The 18,014-nt window shown below is 40.1% G+C and overlaps 1 protein-coding gene across 1 annotated transcript; it reads right to left on the minus strand.

Annotated features, from left to right (window-relative positions):
• Window positions 1–7,313: 7,313 nt before the first annotated feature.
• Window positions 7,314–9,771, minus strand: LOC117948942. The gene is made up of 2 exons (XM_034878916.1): window positions 9,437–9,771; window positions 7,314–8,350 (listed from the first exon to the last, which is right to left on the minus strand). Exons 1-2 carry the CDS (start codon window positions 9,729–9,731, stop codon window positions 7,413–7,415), a joined length of 1,233 nt encoding a protein of 410 aa, XP_034734807.1. The 5' UTR covers window positions 9,732–9,771; the 3' UTR covers window positions 7,314–7,412.
• Between the last annotated feature and the right edge of the window lie 8,243 nt (window positions 9,772–18,014).

The raw sequence follows: 18,014 nt of genomic DNA on the forward strand, positions 1-18,014 counted from the left end.
CTTGCTTGAACTTGTGCTCTGCGTGCCCATAATCAATGTCCAAAATTTGTCTGCATTTGAGGTGGCCCATTTATTTCCTTAATGGCCTGTTCACCGCCGTACAAGCATTTGTCCATTTCATTTCATTTCTAATTTATTTCCATTCATTTTTCTTGTCAAACAATTTAAACCATGACACAACTGACATAACTAACACGGTGAAAAGCTGTATGCTTTCCCTGTTTCTTCACACATCTGTGCACCTGTGGCTGATTACCTTTATTCCTTCCCAGGCAATGCTCCACCCAGTGCTCAAACATGAAAACTGCAGATTAATTAACTTAACCAATGTGGTATGTAAACAAACCAAAACAAAGTATTGTAATGGCTTCAACACTGAATATACTATAAAACATAGCATGACGCTAACTGTCATCATCTTTTCAACTGTCCTGAAACTAAAGGGACCAGAGATGTAATAATTTGCTTCACCAAATGAATTGAGATTGAAGTTTCTTTTTGGATTTTATTCACAAACAAAGTGTTTCCCTTTTCATGGTTGAATCCTTACGCTTACTTACACTGTCTGGTACATACTCTGTTTATGACATTTCTAAGGCAATGAGATCCCTAATGCTACAGAATTTTACTTGTATATGTAAATATGAGTATATATGGAGTCTAATTAAAAAGATTGTTTTGCGAATCCTACTATTTGTGGTTTGTTATTAAGATACAAACTGAGCATCACACTTCTCAGCCTCGAGAAGCGTTCTCGGCAGTAAGTCAGACTCGTTCCAGGTGAGGGTTGGCCTCCGCTATCAAAAGTCCCGAACTTTGATCGGTTCGCAGCCAAGTCTGAAGCCGCTGGGATGAGGATCAGCACCTCTTTTCTCAGTAGAAAACAGATGGAGTGTTTTCTTCAGGTAAGGAATGAGTCCTTACCCCTTCATTGAAGGAGTTTAAATACCTTGGGGTCTTCTTTGCAAGTGAGGGGACCATGGAGCATGAGATTGGTTGAAGAATCTGCGCAGCGGGTGCGGTCTTACATTCCATTTATCGCACCGTTGTGCCAAAAAGGGAGCTGAGCCAGAAGGCAAAGCTCTCCATCTACCGGTCCGTTTTTGTTCCTACCCTCACCTATGGTCATGATGGCTGGGTCATGACCAAAAGAACGAGATCGAGAGTACAAGCGGCCAAAATGGGTTTCCTCAGGAGGGTGACTGGCGTCTCCCTTAAAAATAGGGTGAGAAGCTCAGTCATCCAAAAGGAGCTCGGAGTAGAGCTGCTGAGATGTTTAGGGCATCTGGTAAGGATGCCTCCTGGGTGCCTCCCTAGGGAGGTGTTCCAGGTACATCCAGCTGGAGGAGGCCTTGGGAAGACCCAGGACTAGGTGGAGAGATTTAATCGCCTACCTGGCCTAGGAACGCCTCGGAATCCCCCAGTCGGAGCTGGCTGATGAGGCTCCGGAAAGGGAAGTTTGGGGTCCCCTGCTGGAGCTGCTACCCCGGGACCCGATACCAGATAAGCAGATGAAGATAGATGGATGGATGGATATTAAGATACTAATTATGAATTACATCATTTGTATCTCCAACAGGCTGATTTTGTATACCGTGTTGTAGTGTTACTCAGCTGAAGCCAAAAATGGGAGCCTCACCAAGTATGTAGCAGAAATACAAATCAGATATCCTGCTCTAAGGGTCCTTCAGATATTTCTATTTTAAATGATGTAAAGAAATGTTTCTTGGTTCAGAGTGAAAATGATCCAGGCAGGTAATGGAATGTGATGTTATAGTGAATTGTTAATGACGACATGACTGATGGTTTGTTTTTTAGCTAGTAAAGCGATGGCACATTAGAATGTCGTTAGAGATATTGGTTGTATTCAGCTGGGGCTACTACTGCTGCGCGATAATGAAATGCTTCGGAATGAGGCCATAATGAGTTGAAAAAGGTTATCCCAAGACAGGCCAGATGTAACTCCACACACTTCTATTGTTGTGCTTTCAGAAGGCCTACAAAATAAATCTAACTGATGACTGTCTAGCTATTGATTATCCACCAGGTTGATTGGTAATACATTGATTGGATGATTCCAAAATGAACATGTCCCTGGTAATTTATTCTTTCAGCTTCAATACTCACATATTTCTCTTCAGGGTCACAAGGGCAGGATATTTTTTTCTAGAAAATATTTGAAGCACAATGTGGAATGAATGCAGGTAAAATCCTGGACAAGTCACCAACCAGGGCTAAGACATGAAGATATAAAAACACAAATACACGGACACTCACACCTATGGCTGCTTTAAAGTCTCATTTCTTTAGACTGGTGGAGAAAAATGGATCACTAAAAGCAAATGCAAACATTCAAACTTTACACAGAGTAAACAAAGCCAGTTTACAGCCTTCTTCCTGTGAGGTCACAGTGCAAAACAACCGAGCCCTACACCACTTGTGTAATTTTACTGTAAAACAGCATGTATGATGGACACATTCATTTTGTGGCTAAAATGATTTTAAATTTTTTTTACATAGACATAGTTGATAAAAGAGATAATAAAAAAATAATGGCAGTGCATATTGATTTAAAAGGAGCTTAAATCAAGAGCAAAACCACGAGTCTTAGTCCAAGTGTTGGTCCAATCTGTGCTCAGATGTTTTTGCATTTTATTGTCACCATATACTTGAGGACAGGGCACAGTGGTTGTTCAGATAAAGGTTCATTGCCTTTTAGTATCTGGTCATTTGTCTTCCAAATGAAGATTCTATTAACAAGCCATTGAGAGTTTCTTTGGTGATCTCTCTTACAGTAAGAGAAACAGCTGATTGAAGCCGGGGGATATTGGTGCAGGCTGACTAGCAATGAGCTGCAGTCCCAATAAACACAAGCTTGGCAAAGAAAATAACTTTGCATGACCCAGCCTGGGAGAATCAGTGCGAAGGAGGGAGACTCAATCCTGTATTGATTTTCTTTTCTCCCCAGAGGCCCTGCACAGTCTTTTGGCAAGACCTAGTCAGGTCGTCGTGGGAACCACGTAGATAGGCTGATAGCCAAGCTCGGCCTGAGATTAGAAACTTGTATAAGAGGAGGTGAAAGTGTTTGTGTGGTATCTAATTCTGCTGACCGGCTGCATTGAAGTGATCCCATAACCTTTTGAGGGCTTGGATCCACGATGCGGCAGTTAAAAACTCATCTGTCTACAGTCTCTCCATATGGCTGGGTGTGGAGTGTTGGAACACCTCTAATAACCTTTATGGTGCTGCTTGGGGCCCAGGGATCTGCCTGCATAATCATCTCAGCTCCGACAGAGTGCTGAAATCATAAATCAGCCTGAGCTGAGCTAGTGTCCTCGTGGCACAAGTCATCTGTTTGGCTGGGAGTGTCTCGAGGCCTTCTCTTTGGGACAGTGATACTCTGTTATTGTCCTCGCCTGAAAAATCAGTCAGCGATGGGATGCTTGTAAAATGAATAGGGCCTATCAATAAGTCATTGCATCCTTATTGTACTGATCCAAGTCAAATAGAATTTGCAAATGCTTTATATAAATTTGTTTCCCCTGCTAGATAAGCAGGAATTGGCACACATGGCTGTAGAAAGGTTCATACATTATATTATTTGAACTTCAATTTAATAAACAATTTAATGATTGACAGCTTGCAGTACCTACCACTGACACATTACTCAGGGTGCTTTTAGTTGTTTGCAACAGTTTCTGGTTGAATGATGTTTCCTCTCAGTGGAGTGGGATGTTTTGCAGCAGCCTTTTGAGATATGCTTGCTTTGTTCAGTGGCTATGTCAGGGGTGAAACCAATACATCTGCAGTGGAACTGGCAGAGGCAGTGATTTATGTACAGGGTTCTAAATGGCCATCAACACACTATGGAGCACATTTTGAGGTATAGACTGTATAGTTGAACCTTCAACTAAACCGTAAACTATTAATGTTTTCTGACAATAACTTAAATTAAACACACAGAATGCCATTCATCCAGTAGAGCAAACCAGTGTTAGTTATTTCAAATGGGATTTTTAATGCACCACCATTTACGCTAAAATAGGAAGAAAAAAGGAAAGAAGTATGTTGTTTTCCAGTGATAGGACCACATCTGAACTGAATGTTCCTGATGCAGAGTATGCCAAATAGCTGAGTATTTCTACATTGTAAACTTGAAGAGACGTCTAGAGGATAGCTGACACTGCCTCCCTGAAAGATGTGTTGATAACAAGGTGCAGGGCATTTCTCTGGGGTGTTGGACAGGTGCCAAACCTTAGTCCTACAAAACAAACCAAAAATGAGGGTCAAGCCCAGGCCATTCCTGCATCAAGTCTTAGTGAGATTGCCAGCAGATGAAAGCAAGCCCCTGCCCAGAACTATGATTTGTATCACCTAGCCTCTGTGTTTAATCTTTTGTCTGAATTGTTTCTAAAATGCTCTCAGGTTACACTTAATAGCAAACAGTCTGTTAGTTCCTTCTGAATTAGCAGTGAAACAATTAAATTGAAGTTAACACCTGAAAACAATCATATGCAGACTCTTCTGGAGGTTTCCCAAGATCTCTTCAATCTAAAACCCATCAGAAAGACGCAAAAATGATCCAGAACATGCAATGCATATCAAATATGTAATTAACCTCTGCCTCTTGTTTCCTGTATCACACAATGTAGCAGCTGTTCATTTCAGGCAAGTGCAAAGGGAAGGTGCAAAGCATCTTCTTATTCTAAGAACTCTAAATTCCACTTTCCTCCACTGGAATGGGTATCATGATTTTCCACATGTAAAGGTTGTTTTTATTTTTGGCAGAACCAAACGGTACAGTAGTACATCTCTTGGTCTGTCTGTCTGTCAAGCTTTATAATATTGCTAAGGTCTACTTTTGAAATTACTGCGCAGAAGTAAAATACTTGTAAAACTTCGGAAAAAAATGAAAGGGTGATGAATGAAAATCATCTCACGAGTCCCATGTTAAATGCCTCTGATCTAAACATCACAAGGTGGTGGCTCTACACGGACCCTGTCGATGAGTGATAGGCCTTTAGTCAGCTAGGATACATCATCCTCAAACCAGACAGTTGTTTTTGCATTAGGAGTGTTAACCAGATTACCATTGTACACTGCAAATCACACTAAGGAGCTGTTTTGTATCTCATACATAAAAACAGACAAGCCATGATTTGTTTTTCTATACCAGTCATATCTGCCATTACCCTAATGAATGATGCAATGACACACAGAGGTTGCCAAGTAATGAGACTCCATCTCCGCCATTATTCCTACCACTATTCCCGCACTTAAGTCACATGTGTGAATGATAAGGCAAAATAACAATAGGGCAGACATCACTGCAATTTCAATACACATGTAAAAGGCATGTGGCCCTAAAAGTACCCCACAGTACGCAAGACGCCTGGTCTTGCGTAAATCAGCCCATTAATAAACAAGCCATGCATACATTGCTCAGGCCTAAACAATTTTCATGACAGCTTTTTGTGAAACCCTTGGGTCACTGCAGCTTGAACAGACTCAAATAAAAATTTAAAGATTACTGTGTAATTGACAATCTGCTGTAGTTAGAGAAAGGGTAAACAGACTGCCAACTATAAGTGTATAAACATGCTCTTGGGATGATGCAGGGAGGTCCTTGTCGCTGCTGTACTACTGTCCTTTTTGCTTGCATCTCTCAAAAGGTTGAGTTGGCAGCAAAAAGACTGCAGTGCAGTGTTAAGGCAATAGGACATACCAGAGTAAACAGTGCTTATACTAGTCCAGTGTGTTACTCTTTCAATTTCTTGTGTTGCATATACACATTTGTGTGTGTCTGTAGTATGGAGACCCAGACCAAATGCACACCCCCGAGACAGCAGGATCTCCAGCTGTCCACTGTGTACAGACAGTACTGACCACATCACATACAGGTGTAATCTTGGTTTTATTTGGCCCACTCTTTCCCATTTATTGGTAGTGTGGCTGCCAACAACGAGGCAATGTTGTGAAGACCCATGTGATATTTTTGAATAAATGACGGAGTCCTAAAAAAGTTTTCTATTGTCTATATTCATTAGTTCAGTAGTTCCTCCTCGGCTCATTTATTTTTGATTTATTGTAAAATTTGTAAAAGCTGCATATGGTACTCCATTACTCTCTGGCTTGTGTTCCAATAAAAACAATAATGTCAATTTTTTAAGATTTTCCATTTAGGTGTATAGTAGGGCTTTTCATTTCAAGACCACATGTATATTATTGTTTGCATGTATAAAAAAAACATTTAAAATTCAATATCACATTTTAAGAAAATTAGCTGTTTACATTTTGGGCCATGCACACTCACACTGGCTGATTACACCTAGTCAGGTTGAAGTTGGGTGGAGCTATGCTGGGAATTTTGCAATGTCACAAAAAGCAATGGGCCAAAAATAATGATTACAAGGTTTGTGCAAGCCCACGCAGTCCTGAGACGAGGTCTTAACAGGCAACAGTAAAAACACATGTATGCATGGACCATGGGGTTTAGAAGTATCAAGAACAATTGGAAATCCTTTAACTTGCAGGTACAGTATGCATCTAGATGTGATAAACCTCAAAACTACAAAATAAATCTGGAGTCAGCCCTGACACAGAACTGAGTGACTTTTCCCTCTCTTGTTTGTTTATCAGACTTCTATTAGATTTTGATGAGCTGAAAATGTATGTCTGAAGATTTTGTGACTACTGTCACTGATAGACGTTTGCAGTTAAAACCAATATTTTAATGTCTGTTCTTTCTTAGTGTAAATATGATGTAAATACAATTTGGAATTAAATACCAATAGACAATAGGGACTCTTTATAATAGGGTTGGTATGATTCAAAATGTTTGACTGAACCGCAGCATTGCATTTTAACATTTCAAAATGAAAGACAATTTTTTGGGTATTTTATTTTATTTATTTTCTGGCAGTAATTGCCAGAGACTTCCAGATATATTTAACTATTTACAAGAGTGCAAACAAAGCCCACATGTTAAGGCCCTTCCTCCACCCTTCAAGCGTGCAAGGAAAAACTCCCTTCAAACCTTTTAACAGGTAAAGAAGGAAGAAACCTTGAGAAGGACCACGCAAGAGGGAACCCCCTTCCAAGGTTTATAGGCACCTGGTGGGCTCCATGACAGACATTAGCTAAAGGCCAATTTCTTTAAGCATATCAAAATCACTTCGAGGTCACTGCTATTATTGTAGGGATAATAATTTCAACGTGGTCTCACGGCAGTTTGTGAAATGGTCACGCTATTTTTAATCTATTGATTTGTGTGTAAAATTACTTTTAATAATTATTACTGTTGTACTAAATATTGATCCAAATGATTAGTGCTGGTTAACGGTTAAATGGTTAATTATTACCATCACCAAGTAGGAGTTTTAATTATAATCTAAATCTATAGTGATGTGAACTTAATGAGGACCATTGCGGCCGAAAAATAAGGATCTCATCAGCATTCGCTTGTATCCTAGGATGGTATTAGGCCCTAAATGAGGGCAAGTGTGGGTAAATTCCAGATTAAAATTATTTGTGCTCACTACTACAGGAGCTTGTCTATTGAAGGCTGCACCCTGAACTTTCCTGTCTGCTAGTGCCTTTACTTTCTCTCTGTCTGTCCATAGAATCCTCTTCCTCTCTGGTGATCTATTTGACATATTCCACTCGTTGTTTAGCTGTTGGACCTTTGGTGTTGTTGGTCTTTTCTTGTCTCTCTCTGTGTTTGGTACTCTGCCTGCTTCAAGGTTTGGAGCTCGTTTTAATGGCCCCAGTGCTCTGCGTTCTGGCACCACCTCCCTGTTCTCAAGTGAGAGGGAACCTATGGTTTTCTTCCTTGGAATTGGTGGAATAACAAGTCTCACTTTTGGTATTGGGATATTGGGAAGTTTTGAGGGGTCACTAATGGTACTGGATGTCAAAACTTTAGCCGTAGGTGTTTTTTTATGAATTGTTTTTAGTTGTAGTGTTGCTGGCGTCTTCACAATATCATCTATGGTTGCTTCACTCGGTGGTCGCCTAAGAACTCTAACTGTCGAAACTCTACGTGTTTTCATGTTGATATTGGCGGAAAGTGGTGCAGGCTTCTCGTCTCCTTTAACAACAAGGACAGGTGGTACTACATCCTTTGCAAACTTCCTTTCACTACAGGGTGGTGGTGCTGGTTTTAAGAACATGGGAGTTGCAGAGGGATTTTTGTCTTTTCCTAATGGGTTGAACTTTTTTTGTTCACCCGAAGACGCCAAATCTAAGTAGAGTGTCTTCAGGGCCTCCTTTAGTTCAGTCTCAGATGGAACTTCTGGTGACTTCTTTGTGGTGGTGATCGGACTAACAGTTGTTTTCAGGAACTTATTCTCTGGAAAAGGCCATTTCCAAAAACACAAGATTAGTACATACTGCATATTTTTCAAAGCATGTCTGAGTGGTGATAAAATATTTGATTTGTTAGTGATGTCCCAATTTTGCCTTCAAAATCCTTTGAGTTTGTGCCAAAATTTATACTAAACTAGCCCTGCATTCAACTTGTTAAAACATTTTGATGTTGAACAATGGAGTGGGTTTTACTGGAATTTGAGAAGTTCTCTTCTGGGCGATATGTGTTTAGACATGACAGGGTCTGACATATTCTACCTAAGACTGTTTAATGTTGTTTAATGTTCACTGTAAAATCCTTAGTGCGTTTTCCACCCAATTCCAATAATCATTTACACAACACTGAACAAATACTGAAATATCTGATAACTATTGCAAGAATATTATAATATTCAGTCCTTTACAGCAACTGTGTTGGTTAAATCTGAGAAACCTCACACCAGTGGTGTAGTCTACGTGATATGAAGGTATACACAGGATACCCACTACGAAATAACCAAGATTTCCATACACCCACTTGTCCAAGGATATGCAACAACATAGTTTTTTGACAGAACTTTTACTTCAGATTCATTTGTATTCACAAATATGGGGTTGAGTAATGTGACATCAAACTAAACTTACACTGCAGAGTATGCAGAGAGACTATTCTCATCTTTCATCAACCCGCATCTCGCTGAGAGCAGTGCAGAGTGTGTGTACAGCGACCGGGCCCAATTGCTCTGCCAACACTTATGTCATATATATGACTTATGACACACACACACACACACACACACACACACACACACACACACACACACACACACACACACACACACACACACACAAAAACACATATATGTCTTTTAAATATATGTGGAAGAGTATACCCATTACAATACATTAAACTACCGACAACAACTAAAGAACTGAGCATCATCAATACGAGAGAAAAACAAAGAAAAAAAAAACTGTATGTCTCACACTAGCATTACTTGACTGATCTACTGCAAAGGACTTTATCAGATTAGGACATCACAAACCATTACTAAAAGAGTATATTTGATAGATTTAAAAAGTAGCTTACCCCACATCTTTTGGTAGGAGAAGGAAACAATCTTGGGATCGGTTTCAGGGTACGATTCTCTAAAACCTATCAGCTCTGACAAATACTGCAGAAAAAAGCTAGGGATGTCAGTGGGTTGTGAGAGAAGTGTTGCCCTGGAAATACACTCCAATGTGCTCTTCAGTCCATACGAACAGAAACTTTGGATATTCATCTTTAAGTCTTTTTTGAAAGTACTCTTTACTACTGCAAACGAATGACTGTGTGATGTGAACTGACATCTACTTAGTAAACCCCCCTGCTGTATGTTCAACATTCTATGACATCACAATGCTGCTTTGTTATAGAACGTGTGTCGTTGTGTTCTAAATTCTTTTTGTTGTGTCACTTCTTTTTCTTAGAATGTTTCCAAATTTGAATAAAAACATTTGACATTTTTCACTTTTCAAACATTTCAACTGCAATTTATGATACTGATCCCACACACTTTAGTCATCATTTAGATTCTCTTATGTTCAAATCTCTGTTTAACTTTTGACCGGCCTAACATTATTCTAAAGTATGTTCAGGTTACTACGTAACAGTAGAACAAGCTTATGTGAATATGAATAAGGTTTCGTCAATATGTAACTATTTTAAGGTACATAACCAAAATACAGTGTGTTGGGATTTCACCTTGTCTATACAAAGTGATAATAAAAAAGTCAAAAACGTTGAAAATGACGTCAAAATATGTTGAAAAAAGTGATTAAAAAGTCAAAGCAAAGGTCATCACTATATCACAGCGTAGTATGTCCTAAAGAGGCACATTATAGTATGTTGTAAAACATGATTTAAAAAAAGCCCTAGTATATTACGTTGAAAATACCTATGCCTATTATTTTTTAAAAAGGTGATAAAAATGTCATAGTATAGTATGTCGAAGAAAGTGATTAAACTCATATTATTGTATGTCGAAAAGTCATAGTATTTATCAAAAGTCGTACAAAGGAATCAGGTAACAATACTTGGAATGCTGCTGAATCAGCATTCACACAATAAAGCACAAGTTTTAACCCCAACCCTCCATAGGTTTGGTTCTACAAAAGACTACAAAAAAAAACAGCCCTCATTTGTGTGGAAATGCACTGTAAAGCTCCTGCAAAGATAAAATTCACCTTTCTGACAAACCAGGTAAGTATCTTCTAAAGTTACTGACCTTTTTTCTACCAAATGAGTTACATTGGATAGCAATACAAGTTGATGTGTCAAACTCATATTAGCTTCTGCTAAATTCAGAACGCATTTTTAAACAGGAGGAGTGTGGATTTTGTCAGTAATTTCTCACATTAGACTCACATTAAGGGATAATTTCAGTGTCAGTATCGAGAGGAGAAATTATTACAGTGATTATAACAGATGGAAAGTACAAATGGGCATGAGCATTTTTGAAGGACTTGGAAAGATGTGAACATTTACACAAATACAGTGAATTGTCATAGTACACTTTGTCAAAAGTGATTAATAGTAGCCGAGTGTCAAAAATAGTCATAACATAGTGCGTCGAAAGAAATTGCTACATCCGCTAACCACGCACACCTGAGTCTCATTAACAATCACCTGCTCCCGCCGCTCACACATGCCTGCCATCGGCAATCAACAACAGTATTTCAACCCCGGCTCTTCAAAACACCTTCGCTTGATCAGTGCTCCAGTCACGCCGGTAAAACTCGCTACAAGCTACCTTCCGCGAGCATTTCGTGTCTCTGTGTTCCCATGTACTTGCCTCCTTTTGGTTTCTTCCCCCCGCAGTGTCACTTCCACTCTTGTTTCAGCCTCCGGTCAGCTGGTTTCTCCTCTCGGTCCTCCTCCCACGGCACCCCGCTTCTACCTGTCTCCGTCTCCGCTCCCGGTTCCTGTGTCTCCTCATCTGCTCCACGCTTCCCACCTCGTGCGGATTATGGTTACGGATGGGGGACGAATGGAAGACTGCGTTTAACGCGCCGCTGGGTCACTACGAGTATCTTGTCATGCCCTTCGGTCTCACTAACGCCCCATGCTGGGCAACATTAGTCTTTGGAGGGGGGGAGGAAGAGGAGGGGTGTAAGAAAAGAGTATATAAAGGTTAAAGGTATTTTAGCCCTCCATGAGCATCTATAGTTTTTATTTTTTTTTTTTATTTTAGTTTTTTTTGTGGGCAAGCCACTACTGGGATACAAACTGTGGAACTTTAAGTCTACCTCCAGTCCAGGCGTTTTACTGCCCTGTTTGTTAAAATTAACAGTTCTTTTGTTAATAGTCCAATACAAGGCAGATATTCTATCAGTTTATTTGTTTTAGTCCAGTTTAATGCCTTATTTGGAATCACTTCCCAGAATTTGGGGTATCATTCTGTTATAAAGCTGGGTTGTGAATAGTGTAACAATATACAATTGCAAATACATAATTATGTGAAGTTTGTCCCTACACCTTACCGAAAGGCTTAGGTTTGATTGGCAAGGATTGATTCTTTTCGTAAATGAAAATTGATACACTGTATGGTGAGACTGTCTTTGTTTACCCTTCTAACTTCCTGAAGTGATGGCACGTTGTCACATGGGCATGTGAGCAGTTTTGAAAGACTTGAATAAATGTGAACATTAACACAAATACACTGAATTGCCATAGTATATTATGTCAAAAGTAATTAATAGTAGAGCATGTTTGTTTTTTGTTTTAGAAAATTGTCATAGTTTGTCAAAAAGTCATGCCAATAATAGTCATGGCATAGTGTGTCGGATAAAAACTGCTGTAAAAAGTAACAGCATAGTATGCCAAAATAATCATTGTTGTAGCCATCTTTGATTCAAGCTTGTTAATTAATCCTCCTCCCGTCCAGGCTCTTCTCTGTACCCTGTCTCTCTTAGTTATGCTGTTAAAGTTTTAGACTGCCGGGGGATTTCCTTTGACACAATGAGCTCTTTCCATGTGTGTGTGTGCATCCATGTTCCAGTAATGCCTGTTCCTAACCTAACTCTGGGGAGTCATTCCCTGGAGTCCTTATGTTCTTTTCCCCAGCATGTTTCCTGGGATCAGGGAGGCTCCAAAATCATAGCTGCTTGGTCTCCGTGGTCCTGCTACACGTCCTTTGATTGCTATGTTACATCCTGCCATGATCTGCTGCGCCTTGTAAGGCCGTGAAGTGCTATATACTATTTTCTTTTTTTTGTTCTTTCTTTTTTTTAAGTTACTGTTCCATTATCTTTTATTGTGACTGTTATTGCCACTCTTCATATCAACCCCGACCGGCCCGTCAGACACCGCCTACCAAGAGTCTGGGTCTGTTCGGGGTTTCTTCCTCAAAGGGAGTCTTGCCTTGCCAGTGTCTCACTTTTGCTTGCTCTGGAGGGAACTACTAGAACTGTTGGGTCCTTGTAAATTGTGTGATCTAGACCTACTCTATCTGTAAAGTGTCTCGAGATCTCTTGTTATGAATTGATATGATAAATGGCATTGATTTGAATTAGGTCTGTCTTGTTTTGCTGCTGTAACCTTCTGGTTTCCAGTTTTGTATGCGTGTGTGTCAGTTACCAAATTGTTCATATCCTGGCTGTTGCGGGTTATCCCCAAGTTGGTTTGTAAAGCACTGTCTAAAGAGTAAGGCATTTAGCCTACTCTAGGCTATAGATTAGCATCAGCACACTTCTCAACTGAAGATACAGTAGGGGATAGTGTTGGTCCAACTAGTTCAAAATAACAGTAGATGACCAATGAGCCAACCAACCCTTGACGTTTTTCTTTAATTTCAAATTTAGCAAAGTGTACAACACTATCAAAGGTTCTCCATCAGGTCTGTGATTTTAACACTAAAGCATATGGCAGATACACAACAAATTATTTTGTATCAATGTTCTTGATGCTCTTTGGGATGTGATGTTAATGACCGTCGTGCCTTGCTGTTGTCCCAGCCCTTTTCCACGAGAAGCTGGCAGAGACATGTGAGTGACTCTAGATAACGGCCAATTGCTGTGTGCTGTGCAGCTCACAACGCTTACATACACTTGGAGAGATGAAAAGTGGGTCACTCAGCCCACTGAGATTCAGCCTGTACCATTCACTGATGTGGAAATAAGTATCCTGCATCAGGCCCAGCAAGCAAGGCTGCACTACCAAACACTGCCACAGTCAGCAGCCGGATTTGTACTACACAAAGCTCGATAAAGAATGAGTCATTCTTCTCACAACATCTGTGTTTAGAGTGTGGAACTACAGTCATTGTTTCATAATTTTCAACACATGCTGAGAGGATAAAGTGTCTCACAGAAAGACTTGCTGCTTCGTGTTAAAAATGTATAAACACACCAGAATTATCCCAATTTAGAAAAATCCTCTGACATTAGGTTGACCAACTCTGGAGACGTTTCACTGGTAATGGAAGACAAGCTCAGTTTGTGCACTCACAATTTAATGTATTACATATAAGTATAAGTATTTATCATTTAGGTTATCACTGGATACAACACATGCCCATTGCTGCTAATATTTGTCCAAGAAATTTCTTTTGACTTTTTGTCATTGCCCTTTGTCATTGGCAATAAAACAACCCAAGTTATTTCTATAGCATTCTGTTGTATTTCCGCTGCATAAATACAGCAAAGCCAACAACAAAAGAAGGGGAAAATGCAAAAAGGGTGCATTGCATCCAACTCATAAACTCAAGCAGTCACATATTTCACACAGAATTAGCCATATAAACTTGGATGTCACTGCTGTTGACAGACTGCAAAACAGTAAGAAAAGCATAACATTGTGTTGCTAGCAGGCATAAACACTGGTAGAATTGTATCCCTTGAGTTTAGAGGACCTGTATGTTTATATGACTCTGCCAGGTCTGGTGTAATGAATGCAGAGATTTGAGCTTCTGCAGCTTTGACATCAGGTCAGAGCTGATATAATGTAAGGGCAAGTAAAAGCCTTGTCGGATGACTGATGGCCACGAGCCAGCACTTTACTCTGAGCAAGCGCTCACTGGCAGGCATCATGCAGACTTTAATCCACATGCATCGCCCAAAGCTGGAGGTTTTCATTGCCATGGTTGGCTCACAACTATAGCTGGATCAACTCAATGTTAGCCCAGTGTAACGCCAGGGAGACAGGCATGCTGTCAGTCAGATTCAAGGCATTCCCTTATCACCCACAGACCTGTGTGCTTTGGACTGCAAGAAAAAGTGAAGGATAAGACTGGTAAAGAAAACAAAACTTAAATACTTCGAACTTTATAAAATTCCTGCATTCTTCATTAAATCCTCCTATTTTCTGATCAAGAGAGTCAAGGATGCACCGTTTCTTCACTTCATATAACAGTGTCACACTTTGCCCGTGGTTATAGTATACATTTAGTATCAAGTGAGCTTTAAAGCTACTCATCCTCTGGGGCCCTGTTGTGGCCAGCCAACACTGAAAGGAGAGCGGCACACAGAACCCGGGGGAGAGAAGGAGCTGGGGCAAACAGTCCACAGCCATTACTGACAGCTCTCTGGTTTCTCTGCAAGCTATGCCCCTTTGAGCTCACCTATTGCTGCTACCTTACAGGGTACATTAAAGCTTTTTGTAAAGCACACAGGATTTAACATAATTTCAAAGATATGTATAGTACAAATAAAGAATTTCCCCATGTTCATCCTCTTAAAACCCCCACTGCCTGACTTCATTCATTTATCTTTCTTCTCATCCGCCTTCAATCCCTTTCTTCTCAGGCTGTCTCTGGTTTGGGAAATATTTGATTGGCAGGTTGTAGCTCGCAGTAGGGCTGACATTGAGAAAATGTCTCATCTGTAAGTAGCATTACTCTTGACAGTAATTTCAGAGAATAGCCAAATGACGCAAATGTAGATACTGACAAAAACAGAGACATACATGTAGATAACTACATGCGTGTGGTTGTGAAACCCATCAGAATACCGTTTCAGTTCTCACATGAAGAGAAGAAAAATAGCTATAATATGAACTACACACACAGCAGGTGAATCCATGAGCACATTTTTACAATGGGCACACAGTCATAGGTATTATGTAAATATTTCTTTCTGGTTTACCTTTTTTTTTTTTTTTTTTTTTTTTTAAACAGTAGGGATGACAGCAGAGATGGAATGACATTCAGCTAAGGTCATGCGGCAGACCTGTACCCACGATGTCATCAGCAAATGCTGTACACCCACACCCACTATAACACCAGCAGCTTTTATTTGGGGGATGTAAAGCAGGAATAGTCAAAGAGAATGTAATATGGTCAATATAATGCTTTTAGAGTAAGAGGTTAAAATTGAACAAGCCAACATCTGAAGATTAATAAACGATGACATTTTAAACGAACATAAGACTTTGTTTTAACCTACATAGAGGACACAACAATGTTTGAAGAAATGTCAGGATGATGATTCAAGATGTAAAATTGCATGGATAAGGCATAAAAATACAAGACATTTGAATGTAATGATAGTGGCATTTCTGCTCCTGGTCTTTTTTATTTACTATGGGTACCTGGATAGTAGAACCCTCAGATTCTATCCGCACACAGAAAATTATTTACAAATACTTGCCAACCCAGGGGGTCTGCTTCTACTGCCCGCTTTGAACTGTCAGAGAGCACGTATCCTACAGTTCAGCAGGGAAACAAGAAGAGCTGACTGGAGGAGGAGACTGGAGTAGTACACTACTACAGTAGCAGAAGCAGGAAGACGCAGAATGAATGGGCTGAATCAAGAGCTTCGCAGTTATTTCCCAATAGGCAGAGTACAGCCCTCACCTGACTTGCTGTGCTCCACTTGCCTGCCTCTCCGATGAAATATGAGGCACGCCGAACTGGCCCAGAGACCACTCCACTGCTGCTGGAGGACACACACTAACAATACATATTACACATTCAGACAGGTGCATTGGTGACTTCTGTAAAGAATAAGAATGCATTTGTCTATGTACTATACATGCCTGTGTGATGTATTGTGTTCATGTGCGGGTTTGTGCATATGTGTGCCCTATTAGACCTCTGCAGAGGAGCCTCACTTTCTGATTAACAGTGATGAGTGGCTGAAGATAATGAGCCCGACCCCTCTGTCGCTCAGCGAGAGCTTTATCTAACTCTTCTGGGGATTCTGCCACGTGATGTCACCTTACACCTCCTGTCTTAGCTCTGTCCCCTCATCTCCCTTATCTCCATCACTTCCCTCTCCTGTCTTTTTTTAAGAGGCTGTCTGCCTCCACTGCGCACACATAAACACACTCAGACCCACCCACTCCAGTTATGCACATGCACGTGCAATCACATGCGCACATATTTCTCACACCTTTTGGTTTTAATGATGTTAGGATTGAGTTTCTTGCAGGGAAATTGGTGTGATGGAGAAATATTTTTCTTCACAATTATTTTTCACTTTTGCTCTATGTAATGAATAACAGTGAGGAAGGATGGAATAATACAATATTCAATACATTTACACAATCCTGCTGCAAAGGTAGCTATGAGTTCAGCGCAGCACATGAGGTCCAACACTCAGGCAGCACTCTCTCCTAATGGGAGTGGCACTAGGTTACTATGCTTCTTTCCAAGATTTTCAAGATCATTGGATAAGGCCATACTGCCCCCAAGTGGTTCATAAAAGAACGACAGCTTTAAGGATGACTGATTATTACCCAGAGGCTTTGATGGAGTGAAAAGGGTGGGGCACAATGCAACTGAGGGCATGTCACGCGATGTGGCTGATGTGTGTGCCCAAACAGAAGCTGGGAGGACGGCTATTACTATGCAGGATTTCTTTAACTGTAGTCCGGGCCCTGGGCGGTTCTCCTCTTCCTGTTTACATCTATAGTATGCAATTTAAATTGCACACTATATTATTGATTCTTTTAAGTGATAAATTACTATATTCAAATGTAATTGTCTGCAGTAAATAATTGTTCTCCATGAAAGTATCCCCTTTAGCCTATACAAATTTCTGATTTACACATTTAGTATAGTCAAATGATTACATGTTCTCGTCTCAGTTGGCACAAAAAAGCTCCAGAAGTCACAGCATTTAACGATATACTAGAATTGATATCGCTCGTGTTTATGTGAGTTAACTGGCAAACTATGCCCAGCAGCTACTTAGCTTAATAGCTTAGCATATAGACTGGAAACTAGACTAGACTATAACATCTCGTTACTCTGCCCAAATGTTACACCATCTGCATAGCAGCACCTCTAAAGCTAACCAGTTACCATGTTATATTTCGTTTTTTTAATTTGTACAAAAGCGGTATGGGCCGGACTATTTCTTTTACAGGAGCAGTGACTTCCTGGAGTTTTGTAATCTAAGTTATGCGCTGCTAGCTGTGGTTTCATATTTACCATATGCATGTTTGGAATTGTTCTTTTCTCTCTGCAAGAAAGGCAATAAGTAGTTTCCTAAACTTTTGCATTAAGTGACATTTCAGTCATGTATATGTAACTCTTAGTGAGAGACAACAAATATAAACAACAAAGTAACAAAATCAAGGCTAATGTAACAATGGTGCCTAACTAACAACTAACAAATGTCTGACATCCAAATAACATGACTGAATAGAAATCATAGATCAATATAGCTCTTTAAGTGGTTCATGT

The sequence above is a fragment of the Etheostoma cragini genome, chromosome 1, assembly GCF_013103735.1.
Source record: "Etheostoma cragini isolate CJK2018 chromosome 1, CSU_Ecrag_1.0, whole genome shotgun sequence".
In the NCBI taxonomy this organism is placed as follows: domain Eukaryota; kingdom Metazoa; phylum Chordata; class Actinopteri; order Perciformes; family Percidae; genus Etheostoma; species Etheostoma cragini.